Source organism: Hypomesus nipponensis, chromosome 26, assembly GCF_054491055.1.
Source record: "Hypomesus nipponensis isolate SF chromosome 26, ASM5449105v1, whole genome shotgun sequence".
NCBI lineage: Eukaryota > Metazoa > Chordata > Actinopteri > Osmeriformes > Osmeridae > Hypomesus > Hypomesus nipponensis.
Genome location: NC_140386.1, coordinates 2,920,548 through 2,936,385, shown reverse-complemented (window position 1 = coordinate 2,936,385; position 15,838 = coordinate 2,920,548). Strand labels below are relative to the sequence as shown.

Genomic DNA, 15,838 nt, shown 5'->3' with positions numbered 1-15,838 from the left:
GAGTTAAACTTGTATTTCTTCAGATAACTTTGATATTTATGTATAATAGAGCATAAAATAATTAAACAAATCATAGAATACGTACATTACAAGTTTTTTCACAGAACCCTGTGTGTGTGTGGAATTTAACTATCTTCAGTATGAATCAAGGATTTACTTATTTAGTAGTTGTATTCCCAACAGATGTGGTTACATTCTGTTAAAGGCACTACAGATATTCCACAAACACAAGCCTAGCATGTGGAGGACAAGATCAGGACTCTGGGCTGGCCATTTAATAATTTAAATAACTTATTTTAAATTAACTGCTTTACCCGTTTGCAGTGTGACAAAGGGCATTGTCTTGCATAATATTGCGGTCTGATTGGGAGATCCTTGCAGGTAAGGAACCACATATTGTTGAAAGATGTTCTGATAAACATTTGCATTCACCCTGCCATGTAGCTGTATAAGAAGAACTAGGGCTGCAACTAACGATTATTTTAATAATCGATTAATCTGTCAATTCTTTTTCGATTAATCGATGAATCGGATAAAATAACAAAACCTAAAAAGCATAAATTTCCAACCTTTTATTCAAAACCAAAACCGACAGTGCAAATCCACAGTGCAAAAAATGTTCAGAATATGCAAAAAAGAGGCACACAATTTTGAAAACGTTATTAATATTAGCGTGGATTTAATCCTATTTTCCAAGATGATCAATTTATTTGAGTTTGGTTTAAAACTTTATTGAAAATTGAAAGGTTGTGGGAGTATGCCAGACTTATTAGAATAATCTGGTGTATATTTAAGATTTTTTGACACCATTTTGAAAAAGGTTAAGATTTGTGAGGGAGGATTAAGTTATTTTCAAAGATTAATGATTTTCTACCATTTTATTTGAAACGTAATTGAAAAAGTAAAGGCTGTGGAAGTATACCAGACATTGTTAAGATACTCTGGTGTCTGTTTGAGGTTTTATATTCCTAAAAATATGATAAAAGTCTACATTTTTCAAAATGGTATGGGTTGTTTTCACCCGGTCCCTAACGCGGTGCTGCAAAGTAGCGTCTTCCAAAGGTGAGACGAATGTCGAATATGAAACTAACTTCACCTCGGTCAATTAACACACTGTTTCAATGTATTGAGTGTGAAATGCTCCCACACCTTGGATGACTTGGGTTGTACTGATTTATCTGCCTCCGCCATGTGTTTCAGAACCACGTTACTCAACAACGTCTCTCCGATGGCCTTTCCTCTACCTCCGCTCCGCGCTCAACTAAAAAAATAAAAATAAAATGCATCTCTGCGACATACTGAGTGGCGTAATAATCGCGCGACACAACAAATCAATAATTCAAGTCGTTGCCGACGCTTTTAATGATCGATTTTAATCGATTTGTTGTTGCAGCCCTAAGAGGAACTGAACTCCTGCTGCAGAAAACATACCCCAATCCACAATGACACTTTCTCCTCCTCTCACTGACTTCTTTACACAGTCTTTCCCCAGTCTAATGCCAAACATAATGTTTCCCATCTGACCCAAATACATTAAACTTGCTCCCATCACTAAAGTGAACTTTGGACCGGTTCTCTTCTTTCCACACAACATGCTCCTCAGCAAAAGCTAGTCTAGCCCTTTGATTCATTCTGCTGATGGTTGGACACTGCGGTGTGGGCTTTCAGTCCGAATTCTCTAAAACGACAAGACACTATATGCCGAGACAGATCCTTATCTTGAACTGGAGTTGACCTGGCATTGAACTAGTAAGCAATTCCAGATGCAGTGTTGAACCAATTCCCCATTGACACTCTCCACATTATTCTGTCCTCTTGTGCATTTGTCTTGCATGGACGACCAGCCTTTTTGTGGAACTTGAATGAATTAGTGTCATTATAAAGCTGCAATATTCAAAAAATTGTGTTGATTACAAAACTGGTCAATTTGGGATGGTTCAAAGATTTTATTATAAAAAAATAAAAACTCTACAGGGCTTACACTTTCGCATGGCACTGATGTTGCTGGCATATGTAGGTAGATTTCAAATAGATTTGGGTACATTTTTGTCTCATGATCCAATAGCCTCACTCTCTCTCTGTCAATATCTCTCACACTAAGTCAATCTATCCATTTGTCTACTATTTATATCTAGCTCTGTCAATCTATCTGTGTCTCTGGCTCTGTCAATGAATATATTCTCAATGTCTGTAAATATGTCTCCTCTATAACACACAAAAATTCTGATGCATTTGAAATAAATGCCTGTTTGTCTCAGAACCTATTAGACTGTAGGATGCTGTAAATGCATTCAAAATTAAGGAATACAATCATGCCAAATCAAATGGATCAATACAATTTGGACAGTATGTTACAGAACAAGAAAATTACAAACAACTCTAAGAAGTGTAGTTCAAAGTTCTACAAAACAAAATATTATACACGTACAGTTTTGCTATTTCCCAATATCCCATGGCTTCATGGAGTTTTATTGGGTGTGCTTGCACAACCATTGTTCTCTCACATATATATTATTATTTTTTATTTTTATTTTTTTTGCCCACCTAAGGATCAGTCAATATTTGGACTACATAGACAACATTGGTGTCAAAAGTTTTGTCTTGGTAAAGATTGAATTGCCTGTATTTTATATACGTTCAGTGTCACGGTTTAAGTTGAAATTACGTTTTTATTACGAAAAATGCCTTTTGTTGCCAAAGGGAATCAGTGCAAGCCTAACGTCACAATGTCAGCACACGTTAGCAACGACGCATAAATACAACGTGCATCAATGTAGTACAACGGGACTTAGGAATGGTTTGCTGGTCCCAATGTTAGTTTCCTCAAGGATCACAATGACTCTTGCTTAGAGACTTGTTGCTCTTGTTGGTTAGTGGTAACTGATTTAAATTGTTGAACTCGCTGTGAAATATTTTTTGAACAGCTCTCTGTTGCTTGCTTTTCTACAGGTACACTTGCACTTATAGCGATTCATGTTGTTTAATTGTAACTTGTTTAACTACATGCTCTTATGGTTCTTCCCTTTGGCACTTATTTTGGTTGTTCACAATATGTGCTTCATGTCTTGGCTACCTGCAACGTTTTTGGGGGTGGCCAAAAACAACAATCTTGTTGTTATTATCAGTGACCTATGCACTTTGTAAAGCTCTCTCTTGGAAGTAGCTTTGGATAAAAACATCTGCTAAATGAATACATGTAAATGTAATGTAAATGTAGTAAGACTGTTGCGCACAGTACTGGCAACATCAAATGTTCGTATTTGACATTGTTACTGACAATGTTACAAACTGTTTTTTGGGGGCATATTTTCAGTTAGCAGATGGTAGTGTTTCAATCGCGATTCCATCTACCTAATAATACTGCCTGTGACAGAAGCTACTCTAAGTAACGTTGTTACTTAGAATAGCTTGTTTCAAGGGGGTTCAGCTTGTTTCAAAGGTGGTTCTTAATGAATAAATGCGATATGAGTGGGCTAAATGCTTGAAAATATCACTACTGTAGAAGGGAAAAACTTAAGGTGACGTTTAAGTCATATAGGTTAGGTTCATTCCACATTTACATTTAGTCATTTAGCAGACGCCTGTATCCAGAGCAACTTTCACTTACAGTAAGTACAGGGACATGGCCACACTTCACACTTTGTATTTTGAATTGTACATGAGCAGCAACTAATGTAGGCTATGATTTTAAATCTATGCAATCTTCATAAATAATAAGTAGGCATTTTAATATAAAATATACAGAAATATCCCTTGTAAAAATAGCAGTTAATAAAAGGACCCATCTGCAACCGATGCAAGCAAGCACACCATACAATTTCCCTAGAAATTGTAACTTCTCTAGTTTTATTTTCTAATAGACATTAACAATTACTAACATTGACCATCCTTCAAAATTCTTCTTGAAAGAACTACACAACATAGCAGTGTGACAAGCAGAGTTCCTGCACACACAGGGTTCACCACAGACTCATCCCCAAGTGGCATCTCCAGAGTTACATGTCTGTGCTCCTAGAGCAGAGAAACATTTGGTGGTGAGTGAGAGCGGCACAGCATATGGGATCTAAACATGTATTCAATGCCTTAGTCTATTTAGAGTTAGGGTTAGTGGCCTAATCTACTGTACTGAAGGTACAGGTGAATACTTCCCCCACTGATAATTTAAAAAAGCAGTAATTTCATAAGAAGGGGAAAAGACACCAATACACTTGCTAAAACATTAACTAAATCTCTTTTCTGGCAGTTTGTGAAAGAAGCCAAACTCAACTTTGAACAATATAATGTAATGAACTTATAAGGCTGACTGATAATTATACATTCTGATTCAACTTGATTCTGATACCTGCAAATTCTGAATGTTGAGCCACTGGCACATGCTTATATTGACAGATGTGCATGGTGCATCCACAATGTTGTGAGGTGGAAGAAGATGGACTGGTATACCTTAGAGAGAGAAAAAAATAGTTCTATATGTTTATAATATAAGTAAACACACTGCTTTGGACGTGATGCAGTCCAACGCAGTTTACACAAAATAATATATTCTTCATTCAAGATTGGTAAATTTAAGAAAACTGAATACAAGACAACGCACAATTGTCAGCTTTGAACATCAGCTTTGGAAATTCAATTTGGACCAACTGAAAATTCTCCTCAGTAAGAGAGGGCTTGTGATAGCGCCCATGGATCAGGATGGGGAATTTGAGCTTCTTGCCAACCAGAGACATATACACAAGTGCAGTGAATCCTGAAGACATGTGAGCAGGAGTTTCTACATCAATTGCTGAATCCAGCAGCACCTATCAAAACAGAGTAGTAAAATATTAATTTGGTAATGTGCCTTGCAATTACCACAACACTTAACACAAAGCTCTGCATTTGTGTTAAGTACAATATGCTATCAAATTACCTGTAAATTTAGGTCTTCTTTCTGAGGTGCAAGTTGGTATGGATCAATGTAGAGTCCACTAGGAAATCTGTAGGACAGCAATATTCTGAGATTCTGATTTGGTGCCTCAGGACTAAACTCAACAGTGGTAACCAGCTCCCTGAAACAAACCAAGGACAGTCATGTTAAATCTCCATTTTGATTGTCACAGCAGTTGTCTGTATGAACATGGTCGTGGCCAGCTATAAGGTCACCGAGGTCTGGAATAGGTTTGAATGGAAAACAAAATTGGTGCTAGATAACGGTATAATCATGCAGAAAAGTGCCAGACAATATTCCTTGCGTTCTCAGGACTTCTTTATGCTCGCTGTCCAAAATGCCAGAACGGAAATGGGAAAAAGGGCTTTTATGTATTGTGCACCCTAATCATGGAATATGTTGCAGAATTATGGAAACGAAGCCACCGCTTCTTGTTTTATTTGAAGACAAATCAGGAGGTTTAATATACATTGTTGTATATTATTTTGTATATTTAGGAGATTTATTATATTTTAGCTTATCATAGATGTAATCTTTGTTATGCCAGGTTGCTTTGCGTTGTCTTGTCCTAAGAATTTCAGTGCCCGCAATGATGTTGGTGACACAGGGATTTCTGGAATTATAGATAGTGCAGTGCCCATGATGCAACTGGTGATGACATTTCTTCTCAATGGTTTTGGTACCTATATTTCACAGATCACAATTCTCTGTCATCTCTGAAGTATTTGTTAAACCTCCACATCTATTCTAGTCAAGTTGCCAATGCTGTGGTAACCTACATTATTTGACAGTTGGTTAGCCTTGGCCAAAAATGATGCGTTCTATTGTCCACCCTACCTTAGGATCATAAAATGGACACCTGCAAAATATTAACTTTGAAGAGTGCCCGGTTCTCCAACTATATCAGTGCGTGTCCACTGCAGCGACGCGAATCAAATCAAATCAAATCAAATTTATTTGTATAGCCCTTTTTACACGCAAGCATGTCACAGAATCGCTTGCCATCGCTTGCCTTCCCACAGTTCACCACGCTCGGGGGCGTTTCAAACAGATTAATGTAGAATGTGCTTCTCTAAAGTCACTGTTGTAGTTGTCATGGCCAAGTGTGCAGACTTGGGTTTACGTAGTTGCAACATCGATCAAAATACAACTTGTTTACAAAATATAAAACTGTTTAATACTGTAGAAATACACGTTGACATGTGTAAAAAAACGTTTTACTATATTCCTCAATTTCTGCTAATCTGCCGATATGATAGGGAGTTCCAGCCCGGCTAGCTAACTAGTTAGGACAGAACGAAGTTACGTAATGTGACTAAACTGAATTTGAAAGGACAAGCACCCACAACTTCGGCAAACCTTGCGCCATGCGTTGTTTTTTTGTATTAACATCTCTGTACGAATACAGATATGTATCGTACAGGACTGGGTAAGCAGCCACACAAACGATTAGTTTCTCCTCCAGCTTGAAACCTAGAAAGCTAGAAATGTTTACCATGGTTTCTACGTTACGAGAAACAAGAAAACACTCTGATTGGCCATCGCTAGCGAAAATCGCTCCTCATTGGCATAAAGTTGAGAAAATCTCAACTCGAATCGCTTGAATCGCGTCGCGTCGCTACCCACAATGCACCACGCAAGCGATTCGCCTGGCTCCATAGAAAATGAATGGAAAACATGTTGTCGCTCGCATTGCGTCGCTGCAGTGGACACGCACTGTAAGACCAGACTTGCTGTGGACCAATCAGATTGATGGGGCTGTGACGCGGAGAGGAAGCCAAGCTGCAGCGATTTTCTTTCTTCATTATTTTTTATTATTTGATTCAGAAATACTTAACCAAACAACATCAATCCCAGCACTGCACTCCGTTGGGTTATTAAGAGACTTCGAGGTCATCCGTCATCATTCTGCTGGACCTTTCTGCAGCATTTTAGACGGTTAACCATCAAATCCTGCTCGCCAGACTCTGAGATGGGCATCACTGGCACAGCACTTCAGTGGATCTCATCCTACCTGTCAGGAAGATCCTACCAGGTCTCCTAGGGAGGCAAAGTGTCAGGCCCCTGCCAGCTCTCCGCTGGTGTCCCACAGGGCTCCGTCCTTGGACCCCTCCTCTTCTCCCTGTACACCACCTTGCTTGGACCAATATTCACCTCCAACGGCTTCTCCTACCACTGCTACACTGACGACACGCAGCTGTACATGTCATTCCCCCCGACTGATCCGGGGATCTCAGCTAGAATCGAGGCCTGCCTCACAGACATCTCCACCTGGATGACCAAGCACCACCTCCAGCTGAACCTCGCCAAAACGGAACTCCTCATCATCCCGGCCAAACCCTCCATCTCCCACGATCTCTCAATCACCCTGGGATCTGCGACAGTGACCCCTTCATCCTCTGCCAGGAACCTCGGGGTGACCATGGATGACGAGCTCTCCCTCACAGCCAACATTGCTGCGGTCTCCCGGTCGTGTAGATTCACCCTCTACAACATACGGAAGATCAGGAGATACCTGTCTGAGCATTCCACCCAGCTCCTAGTCCAAGCAATTGTCCTCTCAAAGTTGGACTACTGCCACTAGCTGCTTGCTAGTCTCCCAGCATGCGCAACCCGTCCTCTCCAGAGGATTCAGAACGCGGCAGCCCGCCTGTTCTTCAATCTACCCAGACGCTCCCATGTTACCCTGCTCCTCATCTCCCTCCACTGGCTTCCCATCACGGCCCGTATCAGATTCAAGACCCTGGTACTGACCTTCCAAGCTGTGAACAGGTCCCAACACAAGCTCTTCTCCTGTCTGGCCCCCCAATGGTGGAATCAACTCCCCACCTTCATCAGAGACACTGAGGAACTCATGTACTAGCGCTTTTGCACCCACTTCAGGCGTATTTGTTTCGCAATTTGCGCGTAAAAGCATGGTGAGGTATGTACAAACATGCCGCACTGAGGGAAAAGCGCAGACTGCCTGTCGCGGGAACTAAAAATAGCAAATTGCACTTTTCCGAGTCATGCATATGCATTCACGGGAGAGTCGAGGGGAAAGTGGGAGTTCCCATAAAGAGATGGGAAGAGATGCGTTAAGTGTGCCTAATTATGTATTATGCGGTATGTACAGAAAACGCCCGTGAAAGCGTGCTTCCATTTTGCAGTGAAAATTACCTGCCTTTTAAAAGTCTATGTTGACATAGACTTAGCTAACGTTAGCTACAGCTTGATGAATTGAGTAATTGAACACAGGAGGAGAGAAAGCAGCGTTAGCCAGCTAGCTAAAGCTCCGGTGGAAAATTCCAAATGAACTTATGCAGCCGTTAGTGCCGCTTACACACAACAGTGACACTGACTGATCGAAAGCTAATTAGAGACAATATAAAGATGGAAAACCAGGCTAAGAAACGTAAACCTAATTACCTTCACTAGACAATGTTTTACCAATTGGACAAACGGCTATGTTGGTTTGTTACAAGCTCCAAAAACCGATTATGGTGGGCCGGTCTGGATCAAAGTCCAGGGCCTATTTTTACTCCCAGTCCGTCCCTGCCGTTCTATCAATAAGTAGACCTTCCAACCTGTATGCAATTTGTGTCGCGGATACGCCTTTTGACTTCAAAGTATGCTGGTACTTGTATTGGCTGTCAATCATGATGGAAGAGTATAGACAAGTTAAGTTAAAGCATGTCCACCATCTCTTGTGGGGGTTATGCATTAAGCCATTTGTGGTGCCCTTACCACATTGTGCCTCGTATACTGTAAATGTTAGACCCAGTGACAGGCTGGCATGAAATGGCTTGCATAATACTTAGTAAGGAGGCCATAATAATTTTTGACTCATGGCTTAAGTTCTTATGGGGGCATGCACCCGGACCCCCTTAGAGGGGTCATATCCTTCTCACCTTTTTCACCCCTGACCCGTTTTCATGCGTGCAAGGTTCATGTTGTTTAATTGTATCTTGTTTAACTACATGCTCTTATGGTTCTTCCCTTTGGGACTTGTTTCGTTTTCACAATGTATGCTCATGTTTTGGTTACCCGCAATGTTTGGGGCTATCTCGTTGTTATGATCAGTGACCTATGCACTTTTGTTACGCTCTCTTTTGGAAGTTGCTTTGGATAAAAGCGTCTGCTAAATGCATAAATGTAAATGTAAGAGGACGTATGCAGAATATTAACTTTGCAGAGAGTCCGGTTCTTTAATTGAGCTTGGGAAACTAAACCCATTCTAATTTACATTACATTTATGCATAAATACCAGAAAAATACCAGACGCTTTCATCCAAAGCGACTTCCAAGATAATTTTACACACACATGTGTGTACACACAATTTGTACAGACACACACAATGTATGTCATTATTAGAGAGATATACAGATACATACAAGACAGATACAACACTTATCATCCCTTTGTGAGGTAATAGCCGATATGTGTCTGTTTGTCAATTCCACCACTCGCCCTGAACCTGCGCAGCGTGACAACTACACCATTTACCCCTAAACTCCCATTTTAATTGGCCTTCCTCATGTGCCATATCTGGAAGTTAGCGGATAACACGGCAAAACAAACAGAACATCAACAGCTCACTCAACACAAAACACTACAACAGTACAGACATTACATCAATAAAGTTCACCAAGTGTAACCTTACTGTGCGTATGAGTGTGTGTACTTGTAAATGGCTGCACTGCAAGAATGGAAATGTAGGTGGCGTGTATGTTAGCGTATTCACCTTATCCGCCCCGCCCACTTTATCATCTTTTTGTACTTCCGTTGTAATGGCACCGGGCATATCATTCAATTCAAAGGAGAACTGCCGAGAAGTCCCGCTGCTAAAATATTAAATAATTAGGTGGATTTGTGCCAGATGTGCTATGTTCGTGTGCTACAACAAGTCAACAAAACACCCTTTCACTGGATGGCTTCAAAACGACTTTTAAGTGTTTATATAATTCGTTTGCCGGTCAGAAGGTTGCCCTGCGCTCTGCTGTGCTGCGATAAGGCGTTACATTAGCCACAGACATAAGATGTTCTAACAATTTCACTGCCGGGCATATGCATTTGCTATACCTTGTTTGGAAGCTACGGTCCTCTAGAATTCAGTCATGTGATTAATTTTACAGTCAGTACATGTATTTGAGATTCCCCCGCAAAACCGACCAGCTAACATTGATAGCAGTAGAACTTTAGCTTCTTGTTTATCTACTTGAGGCCCTAGTTTTTACATCAGGTCTCTGCTATTAGCCATAAACTGCAAATGTATTAGTGACAAATTACACAAATTGTGCTGTAATAATATATAGTAACAACTTTTTCATTGAGGGTCTTTGGTACAAGCTTTATACAACGTGTTAAAACTTACATGAAGTAGGGTGTGCACTAGTCATCTTCCCTCCTATCTAATGGCAATTAGAATGACGCATCTATCAAATAATTTGATAGCTGTGTTGTTTCAAAAGCTTTACATTACTTTTAGATGCACTGCACTAGTTGTTTAGCTCACAGCCCTGCCCATACATCTGGCTATAATTGTGTATCTACTAATATCATAAATTGAGAACACTAAAACATACTAAAATATAGCTAGTTTTCCTCTTATTACACACTTTATGTTGCCAAGGCCGGATTAAGACAATGGGCTTGAGGGGCTATAGCCCTGGGCCTCGCCACCAGGGGGCCTCAGTTTGCCCGATGTCGAGTGAGTTAACGGCACCGCGCATAACATTAGAAAAATTGAGAGTGAAAACAAAAATAATGCGCGAATATGTCCGGTCAACGAAAGCATAACAGTGGGGCCAAAAAAGACAATTCCAAGCTCTTAAACATGAGTGTGTCAGAATTACTGAAGAGGACTCCAAAATTGACAAATATATGGAGTGCTGCAACAAATTCGCCGGCTAGTCAGCCTGCTGCTGCTGCTACCTCTCCCAAAACTGACCCACCAACTGCCATGACTAGCCAGTCTGCTACCAGTACAATCTCTGCTGACACAACTGATGTTGATGGAGAAGAGCCAGGTACTAGTTCACAATCACAAAGTGTGCAGAGATGAACCAGAGGACCTAGGTATCGCTGATTCCGAGGCAGTGGCAGAAATATCTAGAGATGTTGCATGTTGGGGAAAAGTGAGGAGGTTCGGTCCTACTGGGTTGGGAAAGGAGTTATGGCACCCACACTGTGTCAGAATAAAGATGCAGATTTTTCTGCTTCGGAAAGGATGTACAAAAATCTGAAACGATGTCTAAGCAAAACATTGTTCACCCGCACAATGTGAAATGGAGAAAACGTTCCAAGAGAATGGCTCGTGTACTCCCCGTCCACTGGGAATGTGTATAGTTTTTTTTGTAAACTATTTGGCGATGGATCATCCGCTTTCACTCATTCTGGTTATTCAGACTGGAAGCATTCTGTTGACCGGGTGGAGATGCATGAAGCAGGCCAGTTGCACCAAAATGCCACGCTCACTTGGCTAGCGCGCACACAGGTGCGTGGGATAGATGCAGAGCTGCTGGATCAATTCAGGGATGAAGCTAGTTACTGGCGAGAAGTACTGAGGAGAATTGTGGCAGTAATAACGTTTTTGTCAGAACGTGGCCTTGCATTCCGTGGAGACAATTAAATATTAGGCTCTGTCCACAATGGCAATTACTTGGGAGTCTTGGAATTATTGAGCAAGTTTGACCCTTTTCTTGATGAACACTAAAAAAAATATGTGAATAAAGGCAGAGGGACAACCTCATATCCGTCTTCCACTATCTACGAAGAATTCATAAGTCTAATGGGTCAGTGGGTTCAAGCAGAAATAATTGTTCAGCTGCAGAAAGCCAAGTACTTTTCTTTGATTGTCGACTCCACACCCGATTTAAATCACATAGACCAGCTAACATTTGTGGTACGTTATGTTTCACAGGAGGGCAAAGTCTTAGAGCGATTTTTAATATTTCTGCCAATATTTAGCCATACAGGCGAGTCCCTTTTTGACTCAGTTACAAATGTGCTACAGGACATGCATGTCGACATCAAAAGTTGCAGGGGACAGTGCTTTGACAATGCGTCTAATATGTCAGGTGCTTACAAGGGATTGAGGGCTCATATTCAGGAAAGAAGCCCCCTTGCTGATTGGATTACATGTGCGGCCCACTTCCTGAACTTTGTTGGGGTGTGTAGTGTGGATTCTTGCAATGACGCCACAATTTTTTTTAGGCTAATTCAATCAATTTTCAACTTTTTCTCAGCCTCGCCTGGCCGCTGGGAAATATTAACGAATGGGCTTGAGTCCAACGAGAATAAACGCATTGAGACAGTGAAGGGACTTTCATACACGAGATGGTCGGCACATGCACGGGCTACAAAAGCTCTTTGTTTAAATTACAGAAATATTCACGGTACTTTAATGCAGATAGCTGGAGATTCCAGTCAGAAATATGGTGCGCACGACGAGGCGAGATCCCTGGCCCAAAAAATTGATCAATGTGAGACAGCATTCCTAACCATCATATGGGATACTATACTGCAAAGATTTCAAACCACAAGCATGGCCCTGCAGACAGTGGATTTGGACCGAGTTACTGCTGTGGAATTGCTTCACTTGCTAATAGACTTTGTGTCCAATTTGCGCTCCCAGTCCAAACACCTGGAATCCAAAGCCAGATCACTGTCATTATCGCAAGAGTACAGAACGATTTGACCTGTTAAGCGCACCACCCGAGCCGATGACTCCAACGAACCTGACCATGTCAATGCGCGCGAGGACAAATTTTGTGTGGAGACATTCTTTGTGATAATAGACAAACTTATAAATGCATTACAACAGAGGCATGCAGTCTATAAAGAAACCTGCAAATACTTTGGATTTCTTACTTGACTTGAAAAACTCCCCCTCAGTGAAATTCGTGAACAAAGTGTCAGATTGCAGACCAAATACAACGCAGATCTAGCGGATGACTTTCCCGATGAACTAGCACAATTTGTGAATTTCTCCCGAGTTGCTCTTACTGACCCAACAACACCAAGAAACCTACTTACATTAATACGGGAGAGGCATCTCCAAAGTGTTTTACCAAATGTGGACATAGCGCTGAGGATTTACCTTACATTGCCCGTTAGTAATGCCAGTGGGGAGAGGTCATTCTCCAAATTAGGAATTATTAAGCATAGACTGAGGACATCAATGTGTGAGGAAAGACTGAACAATTTGACTTTAATGTCAATAGAGCATGACGTACTGCGCCAACTAGACTTTGAAGAGCTCATTGACGAGTTTTCAATAAGAGCAGAAAACGGGCCTTTTAATATCACTGATGTGATAATGGTGATGGTGTGAAGCAGGTGATAGCATGTTTGTATGTAAGCTAATTCAAATGCTTTCCACCCTAGAGATGTTGCACTGTATCTGACTGTCTGCCTTCTTGTTTCTGGGTTTTGAGTAACATAATGGTCATTCCCTGGCTATTTAGCCATGTTTTTGCTTTTGAATAAATGGAAATATGTATACATTTACATTATTGGTTTATTATTGTCTACAGTCTTGCCTACTACACACATACATTTTGTCCTTGGCTTTAAACTGATCATATTTATAGAGTGGCTCTGTGGACTTTAAAGCACTGATGTCAGTGCACCTGGCGTTGGTGGGTTTGTGTCATGAAGTGCGTCGGGGCGATATAGGGGCTTCTTCCTTGTAATTAGCCTCAGGCCTCAAAATGTCTTAATCCGGCCCTGGGTGCAGCTATGATTGCTAACGTTATGAGGGCAGAGGATAACAGAATTTTAGCTAGAATCCACACCTCAAACAAGTTAACCTAGACGCAAAACTATACGTCCAATCCAAAAATAAGGATATTTTCCGACACCCAAGACTCTACCAAAACTAGAAATGTCCTTTATATGTCTGTGCGGTCAGAAATACGACTCTACCGGCAGTTTTTGCCTTTTCTGATGAATTTGTCACCAGATTTGCATTGGACTCTATGGGGCGAGAGTTGGACTTTGTCTCGCTTTTTTGGGGCTCTGAACAAATGTGTAAGTCTTTTGGATTCCACAGACAACTGTCTACGACCAGCACAAAATTAGCTATCTATTGATCCAAAAAACGAAGCATGAAGAGCGAAAATTGTGGCAATGCTGGCAAACTAGAAATATGTTTTCAACAACATCTGAAGCTCCCCTCTAAGCAATTCAGTCTGCACTCTAGGCTTACTCGTACACACCCATGTAAATCTCAGAAACGGTTTGAAAAAGTCATGAAACATTATCAGTGATATTGAAAAAAGTTGAATAGATATCAAAAAGCTGAATTATTTAAAATAGTTTATGGTTTTGTCAACATTTTAAAGTTTAAATTGTGGCTCTAGCTGAAAGATTGAGGAAGAAGAAGGATTTGGAAGTTGAAGAAGTTTTAAGCAGTTAGAGAGGATTTGAAAGAAAACTGCATTGGAAATTCTGAAGCAGCATTCCAACAATAACACTACATGAAAAATTGGTTGTATGTCCGTGTACTATGGCTGCTTGCTGCCCTCTGCTGACGAGCATTAGACGTTTGTGCAACGTTTCCAATTGGAAGGTTGGGATTTTGGGTGGGTTGGTATGATGCCCTATGTCTTTTTTGTTGTAGTTTTTTTTTGTTGCTCCCTTCTTTCCCTCCCCACTACACCATGGTCCAATACTTATGGCAGGGCTGGGCACCGTTCTCATTGACAGATTCCTAGGGTATTACAAATGACAAATGCTAATATACACAATGATAATATACACCAGGCGGTTTAAATGGCCATCTTCTTAAAGTAGTTACCTGGAACGTGCGCATAGGAGGGCAAATTAAATGCTCCAAAGTTGTCTTTCCGCAGGAGACACATCTACGGATAGATGATCATATGAAACTTTGAAATCCTTGGGTTAGATTAATTAATTCAAATTTTAATAGCAAATCCAGAGGCACTGCCATTTTAATACATAAGCGAATCACATCATTCACCACAACACTTGAGATGTGGCTGCAGCGAGTGAAAGATGGAAATGTGGACTAATTTGAGAACCTGAAATTATTCATTGAAGAGAACAAACTGCAGAACACAGTGATCTCATGCATGGAAGCACACATCTCTGCCCTTCAGAAACATTTCCAGAAATATTTCCTGATGCAGGATCACAAAGAATATGACAGAATCCGTGACGCCTTCAGTGCAACACCACCTGCCGACTTCAGCACATCGGAGGAGGAACAGTTAATTGATGTCACCTCTGATTCAACAATCACTGCGTTTACATGGATTCGAATTACTGGCTTATTTGGACTGAAATAGAATGATCCGTTTCTTGTTAACACCTTTTTCGAATAATTGCTGTCCGACTACAATCCGATTGACACCCCGAGATAACTCGATCCGAGTCGGTTGATAATTTGGACATTGCATGCTTGTAAACGGTGAATTGGACTATGAACTGGACTTTGCCTCTTTGCGTATGCTTGAGATCCCGCCGCCCTCCCTCCCAGGTCGTGACCTGGAAGTCGAAAAAGACGATAAGTTGTCACTGCCGGGAGCCGGCCCGGCAGAAACAAACAAACAACGCGAGCAAATAGTGCCAATAGCGCCGTTTGCATTCCAGTACTGCTTTTGTCATCATGCATGAAATGTAGAGGGACATAGCTTCACCTTGCTCTCCATTCGCAGTCTTTCTCGAAATGTTGATGTTGTTGTTGTTGGTAGTGGTGAAGAGGTCAAGCGGAAAGGGCTGTATCCCCACTAGTTGTAATGAAAACAGCGCCACGTATCGTACTGGGATATGACAATGATTCGGTTTATTGATTTGGTTTATTGATCCGGTTTATTCACTGCCATATATATTCGGATAATAGCAGTTGCCCCAAAAATTTGCATTTTCTGAATAAAGCTAGAATCAAATTGATACCATCATGTAAA

The 15,838-nt window shown here is 41.0% G+C and overlaps 1 protein-coding gene across 2 annotated transcripts in view; it reads right to left on the bottom strand.

Annotated features, from left to right (window-relative positions):
• Positions 1–1,922: 1,922 nt before the first annotated feature.
• Positions 1,923–15,838, bottom strand: part of pigx (phosphatidylinositol glycan anchor biosynthesis, class X) — a 31,411-nt gene continuing 17,495 nt past the window's right edge. Inside the window, exons 2-6 of one of the 2 annotated variants that reach the window (XM_084692890.1) lie at positions 9,652–9,751; positions 4,910–5,048; positions 4,595–4,799; positions 4,343–4,443; positions 1,923–4,011 (exon numbers count right to left, since the gene is read on the bottom strand). In XM_084692890.1, the coding sequence (XP_084549016.1) occupies positions 3,874–4,011; positions 4,343–4,443; positions 4,595–4,799; positions 4,910–5,048; positions 9,652–9,716 (648 nt within the window). In that variant the 5' untranslated portion in view covers positions 9,717–9,751 and the 3' untranslated portion in view covers positions 1,923–3,873. The remainder of the gene's footprint in view (positions 4,012–4,342; positions 4,444–4,594; positions 4,800–4,909; positions 5,049–9,651; positions 9,752–15,838) is intronic. The other variant, XM_084692889.1, reaches the window with a different exon arrangement.